The sequence below is a fragment of the Manihot esculenta genome, chromosome 12, assembly GCF_001659605.2.
Source record: "Manihot esculenta cultivar AM560-2 chromosome 12, M.esculenta_v8, whole genome shotgun sequence".
Lineage (NCBI taxonomy): Eukaryota > Viridiplantae > Streptophyta > Magnoliopsida > Malpighiales > Euphorbiaceae > Manihot > Manihot esculenta.
In genome coordinates, this window is record NC_035172.2 from 36,430,378 (window position 1) to 36,450,152 (window position 19,775).

Here is a 19,775-nt window from a genome sequence, read left to right on the forward strand (position 1 = left end):
GTGTTTGGTTGGTTTGGAAATCTGGAACCGATATTTTTGAAAATTCCAGAATTACCCTGCCATTCTCTCGTACTCCCCCTTACGTCCCCTTTGTTTCTTTCCCTCGTTCTTCCCTCTGCCTCCCTCCCTCCCTCTTTCGCTCTATTCTTTTCCCCCTCTGATTGTTGCGTTCCCTCACTCTGATTCTCTGATGAAAAATCAGCTGGAAGCTTCATAGAATGTCGGAGGAGGAAGTAATCCAGAAAAACCATGACACATCAACTATAGAAACTCAAATCAACCATAACAACAAGAAGAAGGATGTGGATCCAGAGTTGTTCAGCTGCTTGCTTCAGCCGGTGAACGCCGATGCTGATCCTGAATATATTGGCATTCGCCGTCTCCTTCTCTATCGCAAGGCTGAGTCCGGTGATCTTCGCCGACTCGTAAGCTCTCTCTCTCGCTCTCTCTCTCTCTCTCTACTTTCAAATGTATCAATCAGTATTTTTTTTAATAGATCTAGCCGATGGCAGATACTTGGAGCTAGTTTGAGGCTCATGCTGTTGAATTAGTGTCATTGGAGAAATGAAGTGTTTTAAATTTTCCTTTTCTGTTTTCTCTTTTGCAACTTCAATTGTCAAGTTAATGTCATAGATTTGGACGAAAATTCAAACTAGAATTGATGCTTCAAATAGATATTTCCTAGGGATGAGTGGTCTTAATAGTTACAATTCTGAAAGATAGATTTCTATTGGGTCTGGGATGCAATAGGAGATTGACTGTGGTGTTCAAGATCGAACCTCATTTGTATAATTCCGACTTTCAATTGTTTCTAACTTCACATAGAAATGAAGATGTTGAGTGACTGCGGGTTAATAAATGGTCCAATTGTTACTCTCTAGCAGAACCTTTTGTAGTGAACACCTGTCGTGATGAGCACAAAACTGAGTTTGGACACTGTTTATCTAGAGTAATTTGTTTAGCAGGTAATATTGGAAGCATTGATTGGCCATCTAAGTTTGAACCTTGGGAGTGAGAAATAGGAAAATTAGGAATACTAGTTGTTTTCCTACAAATTTCTAATTGGGATGAAATTGGAGGCTTGTTGTGGAATTGTTGTAGCCTGTTTCAATCACTTTAAGATCCAAGTTAGATCGAGATCTTCAGTTTCATTTAGTTTTGGAAAATATTTCACATCACTGTGGAAAGATCGCAACCCTTATTGTGGTTAACCACATTACTTAATACATGACGGTATTCATTTTCCTTTAGTTCCTCTGTGAACATTTATTATATATGGCCAAAATTGTTAAGAATCTTGCCAGATCTATTGACAATTCACTTGCCAGTATACATGGGCCTTTTGCCATAATTGCACCATAATCAAATGTACATAATTGCACGAGTGACTATAAAGTTTCTGGGGTGATAGAGGAAAAGGATTTAATGTTGTGCAATGGCAAAGGGTGCAAGCCCCAAGTCCCTCTGAGAAAAGGAACTAGTGAGGTAGGTTCTATATAATAGCTTGTGAAAGCTACTATTAGCCAGCAACAAAGGACTTACTGTTGTGTATGTGTAGGCTAATTTTCTCCTAAGGCCCAAGGTTTGAGTGAGGCCATGATTTATTGCAGTTGAGAAGGAACCGACAATTAACTAACCTTGTGTGTGGATAGGAGAATTTGAAATATGAGATTGAATTTGATAAAATATATGTTTTTTTCAATTTATTAGATTGATGAATATTGCTTAAGCTTTATAAACATGGAATATATGATAGTTAAATATGGATTTGAAATTATTCACAAAATAGTATCATTTCAAATCCACTCCAAAAAGCTCTTAATAAATAAGATGGTACAATTTGAAATCAATAGTTTGTTAAAAATCTATATTAAAACTAAGTCCAAATCCTCAATTTCAAGTCTAAGTATCCAAACAAACAGATCATAATTTATTTTGTAATGTGTTTTTTTTCCACATTATATTCACCTTATCCTCTAGAAGAAAGTTTCAAGCATCATGGTTTTTTACATTTATTTGTTAATCGAGCATCGTAGTTTTAATTTATTTGTTATGCTTTTTTATTTCATCTCTAAAATAATATGTTGGCATATGTGTGCAATCTTGGCATAAGTGTTTTATCCACATTGAGGGATTGTTCGCTAGTTAATTGTTTACTATGTTACTGTTCTCCTTGTTGACATCTTTGGCTTCCTCCTCTTTCCTTCCCTGTAAATTTAAGAAATGGCTTGCCACTTTGATTTATGTTGAAGGATTGGAGATGCAATGGAAAAGGGTATGCAAGCTATCGTAATTACATTCGCAGGCCAAGAAATTGGGAAAGTCAACAAATGGCAAGCCTCCAAAGCACTCCAGGGGACAGGTAAAATTTACTTGATGAGTTACTTAAGTAAAACTATGAACGCTCTAAATATCCTTGTATGGCGTTTTTCTCCCTTTTTTTTTCTATGATCATTATATAATTGGCATGTCTGAACCTGTGTTGCATAGATTTTTCAACAGAAAATTCTTTCCGTTGTGTAGCTTTGGCCTTTGTCTTCTGTGAAGCTTGTGATATTGTTGCCTTTGCTGTATTTTGAGAATTACTATGATTTCTTTCATCAATGTAGTTTCTAATTTGTGAGTGCTCTTTCAATTTATAATCTATACAATTCTGACATCAGGGTAATTTACTGGTTGATGGATCAGTGGGCGATGGCTTCAATGTCCAAGTCCACTGTCCCATTTATTTGATGCAGAGAGCTGGAGTTCTAGCAGGGTATGTATCATTTTGCATTACAATCTCCTTCACAGCTTCTAACATTAACACATCTCTTATTCTCCAATCTAATTAAACCATTCCATTTTCATCGATTGAGGTGATTGGCTTCTTGTTATGGTTCTCCTAGTCTCCCGCATAATTGCTGAAAGTACCAAGGTGGTATTTTTACCTTTTTGGCCTGTAAAATCTATGTGATGATTAAAGTTAAGGCCTAAAAAAGAAAAAAAAATTGCATCATTTGCGAGTGCTCTAATAGTGTAGTTTTTATTTTTTTCACTTTAAGCTCTAGTCTAGGCCAAAGAATCAAGTTTTAATTTTATCAGTTCTGAGATTTGTCATTCACACCATACATCTTGCAAGTCATATAAATCTGATGGAACAAGATTCTATGTACTAAAATATTTGGAAAGAATTGGTTGATAATGTTAATACTGCCTGAAATTTAATATTTGACAAGTCTGACAAAAATATTTGTATCATATGCTATCCTTGCATAAAAATTGCTTTTATTTATACTCAATTACTCATCACTTCATTTCTCAATTAATTTCAGTGCACTTCATGAGAAATAAGCGCAATTAGTTTATTTTAGGAGTTGGGAATTGGAAAAAAAAAAAAGATTCGTCTGGAATTCAAATTATAGTATGGTAGCGTGCAACTGACTTTGAAAATTATCTCATTTTGACTCTGCAGTTGTTATCTTTGCCTGAACCTTGTTAGTAAAGAGACTTATCTAGTAACTTACAATGATTGCATGACAATAATATCTTTGGCCTGAACCTTTTATGTAGTAACTTGCAATGCTTGCATGATAATAACAAAATTGCTTTACATCTTTGGTTTATTCTCCTTCCCTGTAATTTTGAACTTCACTTGCAGAACCTAACTGGCAATCTGCCTTCAACTCATAGAACAAGTTTCAGCTCAAGTGCAAGTGATATTGATCATCCACGTCATCGAGGGGTTGAACCTGCATATTCTTTTGTAGGAATGCACTGCATCTTTGATCAATGCAAATCTGCTGGTATTCTTTTGAATCTTTTGCTGCTATGTGCATTTACTTTTGGTAGAGTGAGGAAATTGAGGAAAAGTCAGGAGGTACATTCGTGTCAATTTTTTGAAGTATGGTTCATCAAAAGATAGGAGACTGCTGATTCTATTTTCTTGTTGGTTGGTTATGTTTGTTGTTTTCTGTTTTGTTTACCTTATCCTTCAACCTGTTTGGTCTTTTACGCAGTTACGGTTTTGAAGTTTGGCCACATGAGTTCTGATCTACTTGCTTATGGGGCAGCAGATGGGACCTTGACAGTATGCACTGTCTCTGAGCCACCTTCAGTCCTCAAACAATTAAAGGGACATTCAAGAGATGTCACAGGTTCGATTAACTGGTATTAACCTTGCACATGCTGATATTACTGCATGATTCAATAATATCCTTTGTGTCTCGAGGGTAGAGGGTTGCACTTGCATAGTTACGTGTCTCCTCCAAAATTTTGGGGAGAAGGTCAACCATCTGCAGAAGCAAAAATATGGAATCATGTGATATTGTGATGTACTCTCAATATGACATGGACCACATGGTCTTGTATTATTCTTTTGCTGTCTACAGAATGCAAACTGCATGGTTACGTCTGGAATTACTAATTGGCCTAGAAAACATTATCTGGAAACCTATTAAGTTGAGTAGGAAAAATTCATAAAACTACTGTGTTTAATGTTTCGACACTTAAGGGTCATCCTCTTTTACATTATTTTAGTTTGAGAAATACGTCATTGTCATTTTTGTTTCTTTCTTCCTAATATGCTCAAAACATTCTTATCTATTGTCCTTGTGTCATAAATGACAATTAAACTTTTTTTTCCCGAATAAATGACAATTAAACTTGCACATTATCTTTGTAGATAACTTTATGTTAGCCATATAACACCATTAGTTCCCCATTAGAATTTTTTTTTTTCAAGATGAATTTTTATTATTGAGAAAAAAAAATCATAGAAAAAAAGATGTTTTCCTCAGCATGTTACAATTAGAAAACATTAGCAAACCATTTATTTTCATGTAACTAATTATTTTATATTATAGTGATACTATTTAAACATGATTAGTGATACCAGTTATAATGATATTAAAGTGATTATAGATGATACAAAATTTTATTTGTTCTTTACACAATTCATGGATATAAGGGGAGATGGGAAAGGAGTTTTTTTTTTTGAAGGTAGGAAGAAAGGAGATGGAAAGGCAGGAGAAAATATTTAACTAATTGTGTGCGGTAAGCTAAAACTAAATAAATAAATGGAAGCATTTTTTTTTTCTCTTGGATGGATGGAAGGCAAAGTGACTGAAGTCATAAAAATAATTTTGTTTCCATGAGTTGGAAGTTTTTACACCCCTAATTGGGTATCTATAAAGGAGTTCTCCTCCCTTCCCATCCATTATACATCCATGCATAGTGTGAGTGTCAAAGTGCTAAATCACAAGGTATTTAATTTTCCCCTATCAATTGTTGTGAATTGCATGTTTGCATCCACTTTCTTTGAAGCATCAATAATATTGACTCTCAGAGTCCCCAGATTGGGATTCTGATTAGAGGCGTATACTAAAATCAGCAAAGAGAATTATTGAATGATGATTGAAAAGCAAGTGTTTGATGACTGTACTCATTGCTGAATGTTAAAAATCCGATATATTGCTTTTCCGTGTTTCTAAACCATAAGTATACTTTCAGATTTTGACTTCTCATCCAACAATCAGTATATCGCGTCCTCATCCATGGATAAAACTGTTAGAGTGTGGAAGTTATCACAAGGCCTTTGCATTCGAGTAATATATGGAGTCTCTTCACAATTGTGTATTCGTTTTCATCCTGTAAGTATGAAGTTTGACATTTGCATTTACTTTGAACTGTTTTAAGTGTTTTTGCCTTTGGAAATTTCCTGTTTTTCTCGTGGCATGAGCCCATCTCTGAAATTGTTTATCCTTCTAAACAAGTACAATTTCCAATGTTTTTCTGTTCCATTGTGAGGTTTTAAACCTTTTTTTTGTGTGTGTATGTATGCAATGTATGAAGTGTATCAATAAGGCTTATTGCTGCAAAATTTGTCTGTCCTTAATATTTTCTTCTCTTTTGTGGTGTAGTTCACCAGAAAAGTTACTATTTCTTCTCTGTCTCCTTTGATGCAGGTAAACAACAACTTCCTTTCAGCTGGCAACGAGAACAAAGAAATCACTGTAATTACCTTTTACTTTGCTGTACACAATTTTGACATGACTGACTTTCTATATTTACTTAAAGATTTTCTGGTAATTGGTTGAATGTAATAATCATCTCTACTTAGTACTTGTGAAGATCTGAACTGAAAAATAGGGGATCTTCCTCATTTCTTAAATGATTTTAGTAGTTATTTGTAACAGCTTCTTGTGAGTCTGCATTCATGTTGGATTGATAATTAGTTAGGCTCTTATTGCTGTGATTGCACTTGGCTTTCTAATAGGAAGAATTGACAATTCTAGGTTGTCCTATAATTTTTCACTTGAGTTGACACCATTTGTTTGTAAACTTCTTTTTTGATATTCAGGTATTCAATTTCAGCACTGGCAGGATTATTCGTAAATCAGTATTTTATTCTAAGGTTACCTCTATGGAACATGATCACACTGGTCAGCTCATTTTCTGTGGGGATGCACAGGTGAGTGTTAGATATTTAATATCCTCTTTAGTATCTGATGGATCAATGCATTACCATTTGGGCATTGGCTTACAGAGCAACACATGCAGGGATGTATATACTGTGTAAGGATGGACTCACACACAGGTGCCTTATCACGTTCTCACCGCCATCGAAATGGCAAGAGTAAATGTCCAGTAACGACTGTGCAGTACCGAAGTTTCTCTCTGTTGGCAGGAGGCCCTGTGTTGCTGACATGCACCCAAGATGGAAATCTCTCTTTCTTCAGGTTTGTTTGTGAGAACATGTCTTGCTACTATTTGGCTTTGTATTGATGCTTCGAGCAGCAAATATAGTTTATATGCTGATGTGGTTTTGCAGTGTGGCCTTGGAAATACAAGGTTATCTGACCCTCCGGTGTTCACTCAAATTGGCGCCGCGGTTACATAACATTCGGGCATCTTTCTGCCCGCTCCTTTCCCTTGAAAAAGGAGAATATATAGGTAGTCTCAAATAAGAAGATGACATGTTTTAAGGAGAATAATTGCTTTACTGACTTCTTCTCTCCTATTGGGCAGTTGTGGGAAGTGATGATTCCAATGTTTACTTCTATGATTTGACGCGGCCAAGACATGCATGTGTGAACAAGCTACAGGTCCGTCTCCTTTGGTTACTAGGTTTAATTGGTTAGACTGTATTCACCTGTATGTTTTCATCAGAGGGACATTTGTGACTGCAGGGCCATAGGTTTCCAGTTATTGGTGTTGCTTGGAACCATGGAGAGAATTTGTTGGCTTCATCTGATCTTTATGGCATCGTTATTGTATGGAAGAGAGCAAAGCTTCAAAGAAACATACATGGTGACAAACCTCAGACACCATGAGGAATGATGAAGGAAAATAGTTTCTTTTTTCTTGCCTTGTTTAGCAATTACAGCTTCTCACATGATATTTCATGAATTTTTGTAACTTTCTGTCTCCCACACAAGCAACCTGAGCGATCATTATTTGTATTAAATTTTATACTCGGTTTGTTCAAAGGAACCCTTGAAAAATTAAAAATCCTGTATAACATTATTTACATTTTTTCAGAACTATGTGGTTGAGGAATATGCACGTCTAGTGAAACATACAGCATGAACAAGTATAAGAGTCTGTTGATCAGAAATGTGGAGAAGGGCTTCTTTTTTTTCCATATATAAATATTATATCAATCAAAGAGTTCTAAAATTGATTGGCAATTAAATTTTTATGTGTTTTCTAGTAAAGCTTTTACCTAGTATTTTTTTTTTCAACTATTTTTTAACAGTATTTAAATATAGTTGTTTTAAAGCAACTTTTGATGTTGAAATTCAATTCCCAACGGGAAAGTTCCTGTTTGAAGGCCAAGGTGCTTCGCAAATTCTCTGTTTTTAATCAAGAATTTTATAAAAATTTAATTGAAATAATTTTTTTAATAAATTCCCTTGGAAGGAAATGATTTGATTTTTTTAACTTAAAAAATTCTTATATTAAAAAAATTGAAATTTCATATATTTTTATAATAGTTTATTTAATTTTTTTAAAATAAATTATGCCAAGATAAAAAAAAAATATGCGAGAAAACTTGTATGTGCTTCTCGTTACGTGACCTTCAAAATCAAAATACTGGACGGATGGCAGGTCCCATATTCTATATGAATCAATGAAAAATGATAAAATTAAACAAAGGGATTGTATTATTAAAAAAATCAAAATAAACTTCAACTAATTAAATTAAAAAATTAATATCACCACACTTCAAGTTTTAAATAATAATTTATTTTAAAATCCATTTCTTGGAACTATGAAGTGACAAGTTAGAAAGTAGCCGTACAAAATTTGAATTAAACCTTCCTTCGTCCACCTTCCCTTCGTGGCTCTCGAGCCTTTCCTCATAGCTGCGTGCAGGACGAAATTTCCATTTCTAATATAAACAGTTGTTTTCAATTCCTCCCGTTTGTACGAACTCTTTTTAGGAGTTTCTGGATTTCTACTACTGTTTCATGCTATGGCTGTTCTTCCTGTGGACGAAAAGCCGGTTCGCTCTTCATCTCTCTCTCTCTCTCTCTCTTTGTGGCGCTGTCACCATTAACTGTATGTATTTATATGAACTGTAATTTCTTTTTTTTTTTTTCCCTTTTTCTTTTTATCTGTTTGCAGCCAAAGCGAGGAACGCCTCCAAAGGTGAAGGAAAATTTTCTTGGCGGAAAAGCTTTGGCTGTTATCAAAATGACAAGCAAGCAAGTGAGAACCCACTCGCTCTGTTTCTAGTTCATATGAATTTTTTCCCTTCTCTTATTATCTGTTTTTAGTTAGTTTTTTCAAGTCTTAGAGAGTCAGGGAAATGAAATACCTATCTGTTATTTGCGAGAATGCACTTAACTCTGGATGCGTATCAAATACTCTCACCAGTTTAAATGTTAAAAATGGTAAAGTTGAACTGACAAGAAAATATTATTGACCCTTAAATAGGTGACATGCCATAAACGGAAGAGAGCCGAAGCAGTCAGTCTATATGATAATGAAGAGCTTAAATCTGCAGTCTTGAAGCGAGCCGCAGAAGTTGAATCAAATCTAGCACCTGAATTTCCTAGCATGATAAAACTTATGCTTCCTTCTCATGTTTCAGGAGGATTTTGGCTGGTATATATTAAATCTTCTGTTTTCCTTTCCCACATTTTCCCATATCTGAAGATAGAGCTATATAATACAAGCTAACCTTTTGGATATAGGGTCTTAATAAGCAATTCTGCGATGAACATATGCCAAAACAAGACACAATGATTGTTTTGGAAAATGAAAGTGGAATGAATTATCAAGCAAAATATCTCGTAAAGAAGGTAGGCCTTAGTGGAGGATGGAGAGGTTTCAGCATAGCTCACGAGTTGCTAGAGGGCGATGTCTTGGTTTTTCAACTAGTGAGACCAACTAAATTCAAGGTGCTTGTCTGAACCTTTCCTCTTAGCTTTATGTATTAGCCTTTCACTTAACACTTGGGGAGTCTTTTATTTTCCCTCGAAAATGAAATGCCTTTCATCTTTAAGTGTTGTCTACTTAACTGCTTCTTTTTTTTTTCCCTTTAAAGGTCTACATTGTGAGAGTAAATGGTCTAGAAGAAGTTGATGGTGCTCTTGGCCTTTTGAAATTGGATAGTTGTATTAAACAAAGGAGTCCTGGTATGTTGTTCAACTGTTTAGATTGTGCTTACTGTTGCCTGTAATGTTTTTTTTTTATAAAGGAAAATTATTATTAAAACCAGAAAAAACTTAGCATGACACACACCACTGGAATCCAAAACCAAACCAGAAAAATCCAACCTAGGTCTTGTAACTATAAATGGTCCTGATGCTTGCAAATTTATTCATTTCTTTCAGAGAATCTGAGTACAGCTACTGAAGCTATAGAATATCAGGAGACAGAGCCCCACTTAATGTGCAATCCAGATTTAAACAATCAAAAGTATGTTAATATGGCCAATGGTGCTAACTATGGGCACTTATCAGATCATTCTGAAAATGAACGTGAGGATCTTGGCTTTGATGTTTTGGATGGAATCAGATTGTCAGAATCTGCTGTTGATTTTAATCAAGTGAAGAGTTTTGATGATTTTGACATTATAATTAATGGTTTAGTTATAAACCCTGAGCTATCCAGGCACCTTCAATCCAAGTATTATGATCTTTGCTGCAGCCAAAGATCATTTCTCCATGAACAGCTTCTTGGTGGCCTTAATTGTAAGCTGGCTGCAGGAGTAATAGCAGAAACTATTAACATTGCTGATGCCATTAGAGCATCCAAGCTTACCAACCCACTAGAAAGTTTTGCTACCTGGAAGAGGACTTTGAAAGCCTTCCAAACACTGGGAATGAACATCAACTTCTTGCTTGATCGGTTAGATCAGCTCACAAGCCTCGCTGCAAAGTCAAGAAGGCATAAGGAAGCTAGAATTGAAAGAGTTAATGCAGAAGAGGAGTTGAGAACCCTCGAGACAAAGCTTTTGGAAATAAAAGAGACTAGTAGTAGACTTGATATTGAGATTCAGCAGTTGGAAGCGAAGTCTGAGAATTACGAACTTAAGTTCCGAGAAGTAGCTGAAGCCCCATGGTGAGCAGAACATGGTATTGCCATTTATAGTTTTTGGTTAGGAAACAAGGGCTTCTTCTTCAGTGAGGCCAATGATTTTTATGCAGGGATGGTTGTAAATATAAGTATCAACTGGAAATTTTGACAAAGAAAATACTCAGTAGCAACGTTTAAGGGAGTATTTTCTGCCAGGAAAGATAATAGATTGAGACTAATCTTTCTTTCCTATTGTTTGTATTGCCAGAAATGTAATTGAACAGCTTATGATGAATTTTAATTGGTGTCTCTATACAAGAATACACTTTCTCAGGTCTTCACACCCATCTCATATTTAGCCATATGCATGGTTATTTACTCTGCAGTGTATTATATGTGTATTTGAGAATATGCTTGATGTGTTTAAATTTTTATAATGATAATGCACAGGTACTTGAGAACCTATATTGATCTAGATGTGTGGTTATGGAATTATGAAAACTTTACAATTTGCCCAGAAATTCTTCATGGGCATTCTTTTTCTTCCCTGAGAAGTAGAAAAGGAGCATGAAGGAAAATATCAAAATTCAAACGCAAGCAAAATGGCAGGATTAACAAACTTGCTCAAATGCATTCAAATATTAGATTAGCTAGTGGAGAAGGAAGTGGGAAATAGTCAGATACCTTCCTCCAAGAGATGTAGAAACCTTCATGAAGAACTCCTGAAATTCTCGTTAGGTGAAGAAGGGTGAGTAGATAAACAGGCCAGGTCTCCAAATAAGTGTTTTCTAGAAAAACAACATTTTAGTTACTGTTAGAAAAAGAGTTTGGAAAATTCTGTTTTGTAATTTTAAATTATTTTTGAATATTTTCTAAATAACATTTTTAAGAACATACTTTTTTCAATCTCTGGGAACCCATCTATGACTGAGGGACCTGCAGATGAAAAGAAACTATGTATTTATTTTAACACTATTGATTCTGAAAGATGAAAAAAAGCAATTGACTTCAAGAATCGATTTTAACCTGCTTAACCCTAAAATTGCACTGGAATTTGGCAACTTAAAAAATCGAATGCATAAACCCTATTCTCTGAGGAATGCCGTTTGCTAAACCCCTGCAAATCTAGCTTCTTGTGATGACCTCCGGAATGAAGAATTTTTAATGGTAGATTGCTGCATCTTCCTCTGCTTTTGGAGTCATTCATCCATAGACAACGGGTATATCCGTCGTCGTTTATCAGCACTGGCTAAACCCTGCCGATGACATAATACACGTGAAGCTTCATGAGAGTCGAACACTTTGTTTATATCCTACGCTCCAATAATCAAATAACAAACCGAAAGACTTGTTTAGCTTCCATAGATGGATGGAAAATTATTGCAGTAAATTTTTTTTAAAAATAAATTTAAATTACAATCAGAATAATATTACATTAGGAAAATAACTTAACAGATAAACCTTACTTGTTCAAAAATCAAAATTTATTATGATTTGACAAAACAGTTCTACAACCGTCACATTTCTCAAATCCCAGATTACTAGCCATAATCTTTACTTCAATGGCCTTTAGAGGTAAGCCAATAATCTTGATTCCAACATGCTTACTCGGTAAGTCAGTTCGATTTAAAATTAAATAGAATCAAATAAATTAAAATTAAAATTTTGATTTTAATAAAAATCTAATCGAATTGATTTTGATCAGTAATTGAATTGAATTAAACTGATCTGATTCAATTCGATTCGATTTAATTTAATCAGTTTAAATTTTTAATATATTTTTTTATCTTTTACGGTATTTTAAAATTTAATTAAAATCTTTATATTATTGAAAATAATATATTATTATTACTAATCGGTTTGATTTTTTTAATTTTTTTTATTAAAATTGAACCGAATTGAAATAACTGAAATTTTTGAAATTAAAAATGAAATTAAACTGAAATAAATAAAAACCGAACTAAATTTTTAAATTAATTCAGTTGGATCAATTTTTTTTATTTAAACTGAATACTGCTCATCCTAATAGCCTTAATTCAGTTGGATTAGTTTTTTTTATTGGAACTGAATTCTTCTCAATCTAATAGTTTTATCAGCATTACTGTTTGAGTTATTATTTAAAATCGGAGAAAATTACAGTTTAATGCATATGATTTAGTAAAACTAATTATTTAGCTATTTTATTTTAAAAATATTTTAACTATTTTTTTTTCAATAGTTAAAATGATTTATGCTATGTAGTGGGGATGAATTTAAGTAAAATTTGTAAGATTAATGCATCACATGGTTTATTAAATTTCTTTTTTTTTTCTGTTTTTAGATTTACTAACTTGACCATATAAAGCTTTTGGTAAACTATTTGTATGAATTCATTGTACAGCAATTTTGTTTAAAAATAAATAAAATTGAAAAAACAATTAAAAACATGTTAGAAATTTTGCAGCCCTCCAAGCCTTTTACCAATCCATCCCAAAGTGGAACAATCCAATCCTTCATAGAATTTTGTGCCCATGTAAATCCCTTTTCTCACCTTTCTAAATTTTCTTTTTTTTTTTCCTGACATTAACCAATTGACTATATTTGACAAAGATTTTAAATTTAAATTTAATTAAAACTGTTTTTATTAAAAAAGATAGATGGATGTTTCAAATTTTATTTTTTTATATTTTTTTAATTAAGAATGAAATTAATAAGAAAAGTCAAGAATTACAGCAAGAGTAATTGCAATGTCATTTTCTAGTAGCAGAGCTTTAAGTGGGAAAATGAAGAAAAAGGAATACACAAATTGAAAAAGAGATACCTCGAAGAGACTCACCAACACTAAACTTGGATCTCATTCTCAATAAGTCTTAGTAAGCAAAGGGATCATACACTCCAAACAAATCCAAAGTTGTTTTGCCTTATTGTATCACCTTTTTATGAATTTCAAAATTTACAATGGGCGAGTAAACTTACTTAGAGAAAAAAACGTCCTTCCCTTTTATCTCTTTCACTTTTATCCGCTAGTAATATTTAATCGTTTTTCTACTACAATGATACCCATCTCTATCTATCACTCAGATCCGCATATATGAATGCATTAGAGTCTTTATCCACATCAGGCGACCATTTAATTTCTTTGATTTCCGTACAGATAGAGCTGCGAAGTGACTGGACCAACTATTTTCTCTCACGTCATATCACCGAGTTAGACTATTTCTTATCGAATCTGCGCTCATGACTGATTTAACCTCCACCACATATCCGAACTTGAGCCTACGATATTGAATCGATTTTCTTAAAAATGATTTGATAGGTTTTGAACTCGTATTTTTTTTTCATGATTATGTCATGCCTCCCTAGTGTAGAAAATTCGGCAGTAATCATAATTCATATTTAATTTAAATTTTAAATGTCTGTTTAATTATGCAGATACTATATTAATCTTTTCAATCAAATTAATCATTTCAAATTAAATTATAAATAAATCCAACTTATTATGTATTCAATTTTTATATAAAAAATAATTTTAAATTAATTTATAAATTACGAATCCTTGTTGTCGGACAATTCAAAAAATAATAAAATATTTTTATTAATTTAAAAATATTAATCTAATAAAATGAAATCAAATTTTCATGTTTTATTTGCTATTAGTCAAAAAATGGCTTTTACATAAAATTCATAGAATCTTTTAATTATTCACCAACCCAAACCAACCTTGCTTTTTCAGAAATTAATTAAAATTCTAATCCATCATATCTTTGATCTTTCGGTGCAGCCACACTTTGACTGCCAAGTTTTTCACTCCACATTAGACAGTACTGTTGGGCATTCTTTTTATTATTATTTTTATTGATAAAAAAATTACTTTAAAATATTACAATTAAAAAAAATGATTAATATATATTTTTTCCTTAAAAACAATTCAAGAAGTAATACCAAAACAAATGCTTGTCTAAGGCTGCTTTTTATTTTTTGACATTTTCTAAGATGTCTGTTTCTTCTTATTCAATAATTAATTAAAAATATTACATATACACTAAAGATCATAAACCCAATTCCCAAAATTTTTTTTCACATGAAATTTTATTTTTCAAAAAAAAATATTATTTAATTAATTCATGTGATATAAAAAAATCCATTAATTAATTCAGTTGTAATGGAGCTTTATAAGCTCTTCGAAGAGGGATTACAGCTAGAGTTGTCTAGTACAGGTGCATTGATCGCACATATGAGAGTGACACTAGTGTTTCTGGAGCAGATCGCTCAGAGACAGCATGAGGACCCTGAGTTGATGAAAATTGCCAGGACTGTTCAGTCAGGCAACAGTGCAGAGTTCAGATTTGACAACAAAGGGATCCTCCGCTATGGAAGTCGACTTTGTGTACCAGATAGGGGCAGTGTGAAGGAAACATTATAAGGGAAGCTCATAATGCAAGGTATAGTGTTCACCCAGGAGGCACCAAAATGTACCAGGATCTGAAAAGGGTTTATTGGTGGCCAGTCATGAGGAAAGAAGTGGCGTAAAAAGTCTATTAATTTATTTTTTTTATTAATTTTAACGGTTAATTATTGTATAAATGAACAAAATTTAAAATATTTTTAATATAAATATAAAAAATTAATTAGTAGATATTTTTATAAAATTAAACGATTAACTAATAAGTTTTTTATATTACAGAAATTAAATAATAAAAAATTAACGTTTAAAATTAGTAAATTTTTTAAATTATTATCGGTGAAGTGTGCAAAATGTGATATAGTTATGCATGAAAGGACAATGTACAAAATTAAACAAGATTAAAATACAAAAGAGGGAATTGTGGGATTGAATGTTTTAGTCAAAAAAGGTTAGTTGGTAAATTTCAAGTGTATGGAAATGTGACAGAAGGTGTGGTTGGGAAAAGATGGGTTAGCTTAGATCAATTGTTGAAGAGTATCACAAAATTAAATCAATTGATGTGTTGCTTGCTTAGAACAAGACAAATTAGCAACTTTATTATTTTTAATTAAATTTTAATTTGCAATGTGCTTTTTTTAAAAAAAATAAAAAATATTAATTTAGATGGTCCTTATTTAATTAAAAATTAATTTGCAATATGATACCAAAACTCCATTTTTGGAAATACATGCAAAGAACTTAGGCATGATGTGTTGCAATAAGTAGGTAGGAGAAAAGTAACAGATTTTGAAGATTGATAAATGAAAATGTGCAACAATTCTAACAAACTTCACATTATATGAGAAAATTAATTTATGTAAGTTTCCACTTTTACCAGAATTGAGTAGACAATCAGGATCCTTTACTTTCTCAACTTTCTAAATAAATACATAGTTATATTTTTAATGAATCCTTATCTGTTTGTTTAGAATAAAAAATTTTATAAAAATTTAATTTAATTTAATTAATTTTTTTATAAAATTTTTGTTTAAAATAAAAAATTTAAAATTTTTGTTTAAAATAAAAAATTTTAAATTTTTTACACCGCCGCCGGAGTCTGATATCAAAATTTAATTTGAAGTCGAATTCTAAAGAAAAAAACATGCCGAAATCCGATAGACCCACAAAACAGGCCGACCACTCAGTGCGTCATTTAGCCTGTAAGGCTTGGATTCATCAGAAAAGAGTCTAGCCTATGTAATGTGATAGGGAATAGGAGAGTATATCTGATTACGTCACGGCCCTATTAACATGCGTGTCAAATTGAAATTAAATAGTCGTGAAAATGGATAAGCAGTTATATCGTAGGTATGAATCTGCGTGACAAGAACGGGCGATATGTAACAGAATAATGAATAATGATTACGTGTCACTAAAGAATAAAGAATGAAAGTTATATGATAAATAATTTAAATTAGTTGCTGGTTGGATGAATTGTTTTATAACACATGGAATTAATTATTCTGATGTAATTATAGTTTTAATGAATTGCAAATGATAATTAATAAGGATAAAGGTATTAAATTAATTATCATTATTAATTACGTGTTTAAGATTAACTCATTGTATGAGTCCCACAAATAATCATTACTAATATCATTAATTCAATTAAACTTTTTTTAGTATATGTATATTCCAGCAAAAGTTAAAGTTTAAGACCCATTTATTTTTTTAAAAATAATTGTGAAAAACGTTTTTTTGCTGGAATAATTTATTTTTTATTATTTAATTTTAATTTAAAAATAAAATATATGAAATAATATTGAGTACATATATAAATTGATATATTTTTAAAATTACTTAATTTAATTTGTTTTTTAACGAATATATATTACTGTGTAATTGCACTTGGTTTGTTGTTGCTCATACTCTTACGATGGACTTGACCCATCAAAACCTTAAGAAAATGAAAGAAGAAAGTTGATTATTTTAGATATATGTAAAAAAAAGTAATTAATTAACAGTTAATTTAGAGTTTCTGTAATTAAATTATTTTAATTTAAAATTAACATGAAAAGAAAATGGGATTAAATTGAAATGGAAAAAAATAGAAATAAATAAATAAATGGATTAATTTACTAATAATAAAAATAATTCAAATAAAAAACTGAATTAATCTTAATAAGAAAATTGAATAAAATCACATTATTACTATAGAAAGAAAAATGAAAGTTGTTAACCTCTGAGGTTTCCATAAGGCCACAAAAACACAAATGCTTAATTTATATGTTACCTCTTCAATTACTACCTTACTTCACCAACTCCCTCTTACAAGAATAAATGATTTTTCCTTCATTGCAACAACATATTTCTAAATTTGCAATACTATAATCAATCTCTTCAGATATGCCTTCTATATATATTATATATATTTTTTATTTTTTATTTTATTTTATTTTTTTTAGCGTGAATATGCTTCAACTAGATTATATATTTATGAAAATATATTATTTTACTAATATGAGAAAAGTTCGACTGAATATTATCGTCGGAAACTCAAAAAATATATAATTTTTCATCGGTAATTTAACAAACCTCTTTTGAGAGAGATTTTGATGAAATTAATTAGGAGATTTGTGTGGGGACGAATGGTCATATTCATATACCCAAATGTCTAAAAGAATATAAAAACCAAAGCTTTGTATATGTATATATATGTATATACAGCCTATATAGCAAAAGTGACTTCTCATCCATAACCCTAAAAACAGACCCACTTCCTTATTCTTTCTCTTTGTGCTGTTCCTGAACTTTCAACTTGAATCTTGCCATAAATTTTGCTGTTTGGTTGTGAAGTTTTGGATGCAAAGGTGATGGAAAATGGTAGAGGTAGTAGTAGTGATAGTGGTAAGAGCTGCCATAGAGGCCACTGGAGGCCAGCTGAAGATGAGAAACTCCGGCAACTTGTGAATCAATATGGTCCTCAAAATTGGAATTTCATTGCAGAGCATCTTCAAGGAAGATCAGGTAATTAATTATCTATCACGATCATGCTAAAGAAATCTCATCTCTCTCTTGCTTTCTATATTGCTCATGTTCTAAGAAATGTTTTTTTTTATTTCTTTGAAATTTTCTCTTCTCCTGATTGGCAGGAAAAAGCTGCAGATTAAGATGGTACAACCAACTTGATCCCAACATCAACAAAAAGCCCTTTACAGAAGAAGAAGAAGAAAGGCTTCTGAAAGCTCATCAGATTCAAGGAAACAGATGGGCTTCAATAGCTAGGCTTTTTCCTGGAAGAACAGACAACGCTGTGAAGAATCACTACCATGTTGTGATGGCAAGAAGAAAGCGAGAACGCTTATCATCTGTCTACGGTAAGAGAAGTTTCCATCTTCATCCAACTGAATCTAACAAGAAAATTACTACTCCTGGTTCCAATTTTGAAAGCTACTATAGGCTTCATCAACCACTTGATCATCACTCTAAATTAGGGTTTCAAAGCAATGGTTACTTCACCATGTGTTCAAGTTCTTCTCCTTCTTGGACTATTAGTGCTTCAACCATCACCAACGAGTCTTTAAATTTCGATTTCTTGGATGGAAAAGGAAAGGGTTATATGAATTCATCAAGTTCTTCTTCTCACACTAAAGATGGATCACATGGCTTCAATGGATCCATGTATGGTGGCTACTACCAAAGTCTCTTTGGATCATCAGCTCAGATCTCTAACTCTACGAAAGTTGCTGCTAATAATAATAATCCTTTAGCCAATTTACTAAGTTATGGTGGTGGGAACCATGCAAGCAAATCAGCTACATTGCAAAAAGAGCTAGAAGATGGAGCAATCAATCAAAAGGATGTTTCCTTCATAGATTTTCTTGGTGTGGGAATCTCTTAATTATGAGTTTAAACATATAATTATTAATATCATCTTCTCAATTTTCCTGTATTATCTATATGAAATTTAGCAAAGAGAGGAGATGCATGCAGCTAGCTCTTGGAATTTTTTTTTTCTGATTTCCCTCAGTTGTCATTTGAACTCTCAGGTGACAAATTACATAAGCTATTCTCTACCTTAATTAATTAGCAATGTTGCTTTGAGTTGTTGATGGGGGATTTGATGTCGTTGAAGTTTTTGGTCCTTGGTATTAATTAGATGACATGTTGCCATCTGATTCTGATGTATATATTTAGAATTAATTGAGGTTGATGGTAATATATATAGCTAATGCATGATGCTCAAAACCTGATAAATCTAGTATGGCATATGTATACAGTAGGGCTTTTGAGAAGAAATAAATTGCATGCATCTCATGCAATTTCATACATGGATACACTTTGAAGCTATGCTCTTTAAGACAAAATTTTCAGGTGCATATATGATGATGGTGTTGGAAAATTCTATGCATTAAGTGGGTGTTATTATTAATGGAAGAATTATGAGGGGAGATTTGGTTTGTTTTTATGATCTTGGCATAAATTTTTATTTTTTTAATTTGCATCAAGATAATAAATTTTAGTTCATCAATGCTGGGTTCAATCTTCAAAATTAATAAAACTTTGTTTCCTGAACATATTCTAAGAAAATATGGGATCCTCCATGGGAAGAAAATAGTACGTAACTTAACTAGCATGCATTAATTCTTACAATATGTCTTTATGAATATGATCGATATGTTATTGTAAAATAAAATAAATTAAAAATATGAATATATATGATTATGAACAATAAAGTAATCGGATTGGGCTTGGATTAGGAAGTTGGGTTTAAAAACTACTACTCCAAAATTATTATATGAATCAATGAGCATTGCTGCCCAATATAGGGTGGTCACCACCCTCATCTAGTCTTTTTGTTTCTTACATAATTATCTATAATTTCTATTAAATAAAAAAAAAA

General features: G+C 32.2%; 3 protein-coding genes and 1 long non-coding RNA gene across 5 annotated transcripts; 3 read left to right on the forward strand and 1 right to left on the reverse strand.

Annotated features, from left to right (window-relative positions):
- Positions 1-64: 64 nt before the first annotated feature.
- On the forward strand, positions 65-7,539 carry LOC110628207 (WD repeat-containing protein 13). The gene is made up of 12 exons (XM_021774748.2): positions 65-425; positions 2,253-2,362; positions 2,689-2,758; positions 3,641-3,785; positions 3,999-4,136; positions 5,491-5,630; positions 5,946-5,993; positions 6,341-6,451; positions 6,541-6,719; positions 6,812-6,933; positions 7,009-7,085; positions 7,170-7,539. The coding sequence occupies exons 1-12, from the start codon at positions 219-221 to the stop codon at positions 7,311-7,313; spliced, it is 1,491 nt and encodes a 496-aa protein (XP_021630440.1). The 5' UTR covers positions 65-218; the 3' UTR covers positions 7,314-7,539.
- Positions 7,540-8,048: 509 nt separating this feature from the next.
- Positions 8,049-10,848, forward strand: LOC110628016 (B3 domain-containing protein Os01g0234100). Of its 2 annotated transcripts, XM_021774455.2 has the most exons (6): positions 8,049-8,488; positions 8,611-8,694; positions 8,923-9,093; positions 9,183-9,389; positions 9,536-9,626; positions 9,825-10,848. In XM_021774455.2, the coding sequence occupies exons 1-6, from the start codon at positions 8,459-8,461 to the stop codon at positions 10,556-10,558; spliced, it is 1,317 nt and encodes a 438-aa protein (XP_021630147.1). In that variant the 5' UTR covers positions 8,049-8,458; the 3' UTR covers positions 10,559-10,848. The 2 variants fall into 2 exon arrangements, with proteins under 2 accessions (XP_021630147.1, XP_021630146.1); XM_021774454.2 differs by lacking the exon at positions 8,049-8,488 and having other exon boundaries at positions 8,557-8,694.
- LOC110628017 lies at positions 10,056-11,820 on the reverse strand. The gene is made up of 5 exons (XR_002489947.2): positions 11,536-11,820; positions 11,407-11,445; positions 11,194-11,297; positions 10,279-10,364; positions 10,056-10,193 (listed from the first exon to the last, which is right to left on the reverse strand). It is a non-coding gene; the product is annotated as an uncharacterized LOC110628017 (long non-coding RNA).
- Positions 11,821-17,625: 5,805 nt separating this feature from the next.
- On the forward strand, positions 17,626-19,465 carry LOC110628893 (transcription factor CSA). The gene is made up of 2 exons (XM_021775716.2): positions 17,626-17,899; positions 18,025-19,465. The coding sequence occupies exons 1-2, from the start codon at positions 17,746-17,748 to the stop codon at positions 18,771-18,773; spliced, it is 903 nt and encodes a 300-aa protein (XP_021631408.1). The 5' UTR covers positions 17,626-17,745; the 3' UTR covers positions 18,774-19,465.
- Positions 19,466-19,775: the final 310 nt, after the last annotated feature.

What these genes read in the sequence shown, in the direction of transcription:
- LOC110628207 (XM_021774748.2), top strand. Translation starts at nt 219, where the DNA reads ATGTCGGAGGAGGAAGTAATCCAGAAAAACCATGACACATCAACTATA. An exon ending in ACGAGAACAAAGAAATCACT is followed by an intron (nt 5,994 to 6,340) that starts GTAATTACCTTT and finishes TTTGATATTCAG; the next exon opens with GTATTCAATTTCAGCACTGG. An exon ending in GGAAATCTCTCTTTCTTCAG is followed by an intron (nt 6,720 to 6,811) that starts GTTTGTTTGTGA and finishes GTGGTTTTGCAG; the next exon opens with TGTGGCCTTGGAAATACAAG.
- LOC110628016 (XM_021774454.2), top strand. Translation starts at nt 8,557, where the DNA reads ATGAACTGTAATTTCTTTTTTTTTTTTTCCCTTTTTCTTTTTATCTGT. An exon ending in TCAAAATGACAAGCAAGCAA is followed by an intron (nt 8,695 to 8,922) that starts GTGAGAACCCAC and finishes ACCCTTAAATAG; the next exon opens with GTGACATGCCATAAACGGAA. An exon ending in TGAGACCAACTAAATTCAAG is followed by an intron (nt 9,390 to 9,535) that starts GTGCTTGTCTGA and finishes TTCCCTTTAAAG; the next exon opens with GTCTACATTGTGAGAGTAAA.
- LOC110628893 (XM_021775716.2), top strand. Translation starts at nt 17,746, where the DNA reads ATGGAAAATGGTAGAGGTAGTAGTAGTGATAGTGGTAAGAGCTGCCAT. An exon ending in GCATCTTCAAGGAAGATCAG is followed by an intron (nt 17,900 to 18,024) that starts GTAATTAATTAT and finishes CCTGATTGGCAG; the next exon opens with GAAAAAGCTGCAGATTAAGA.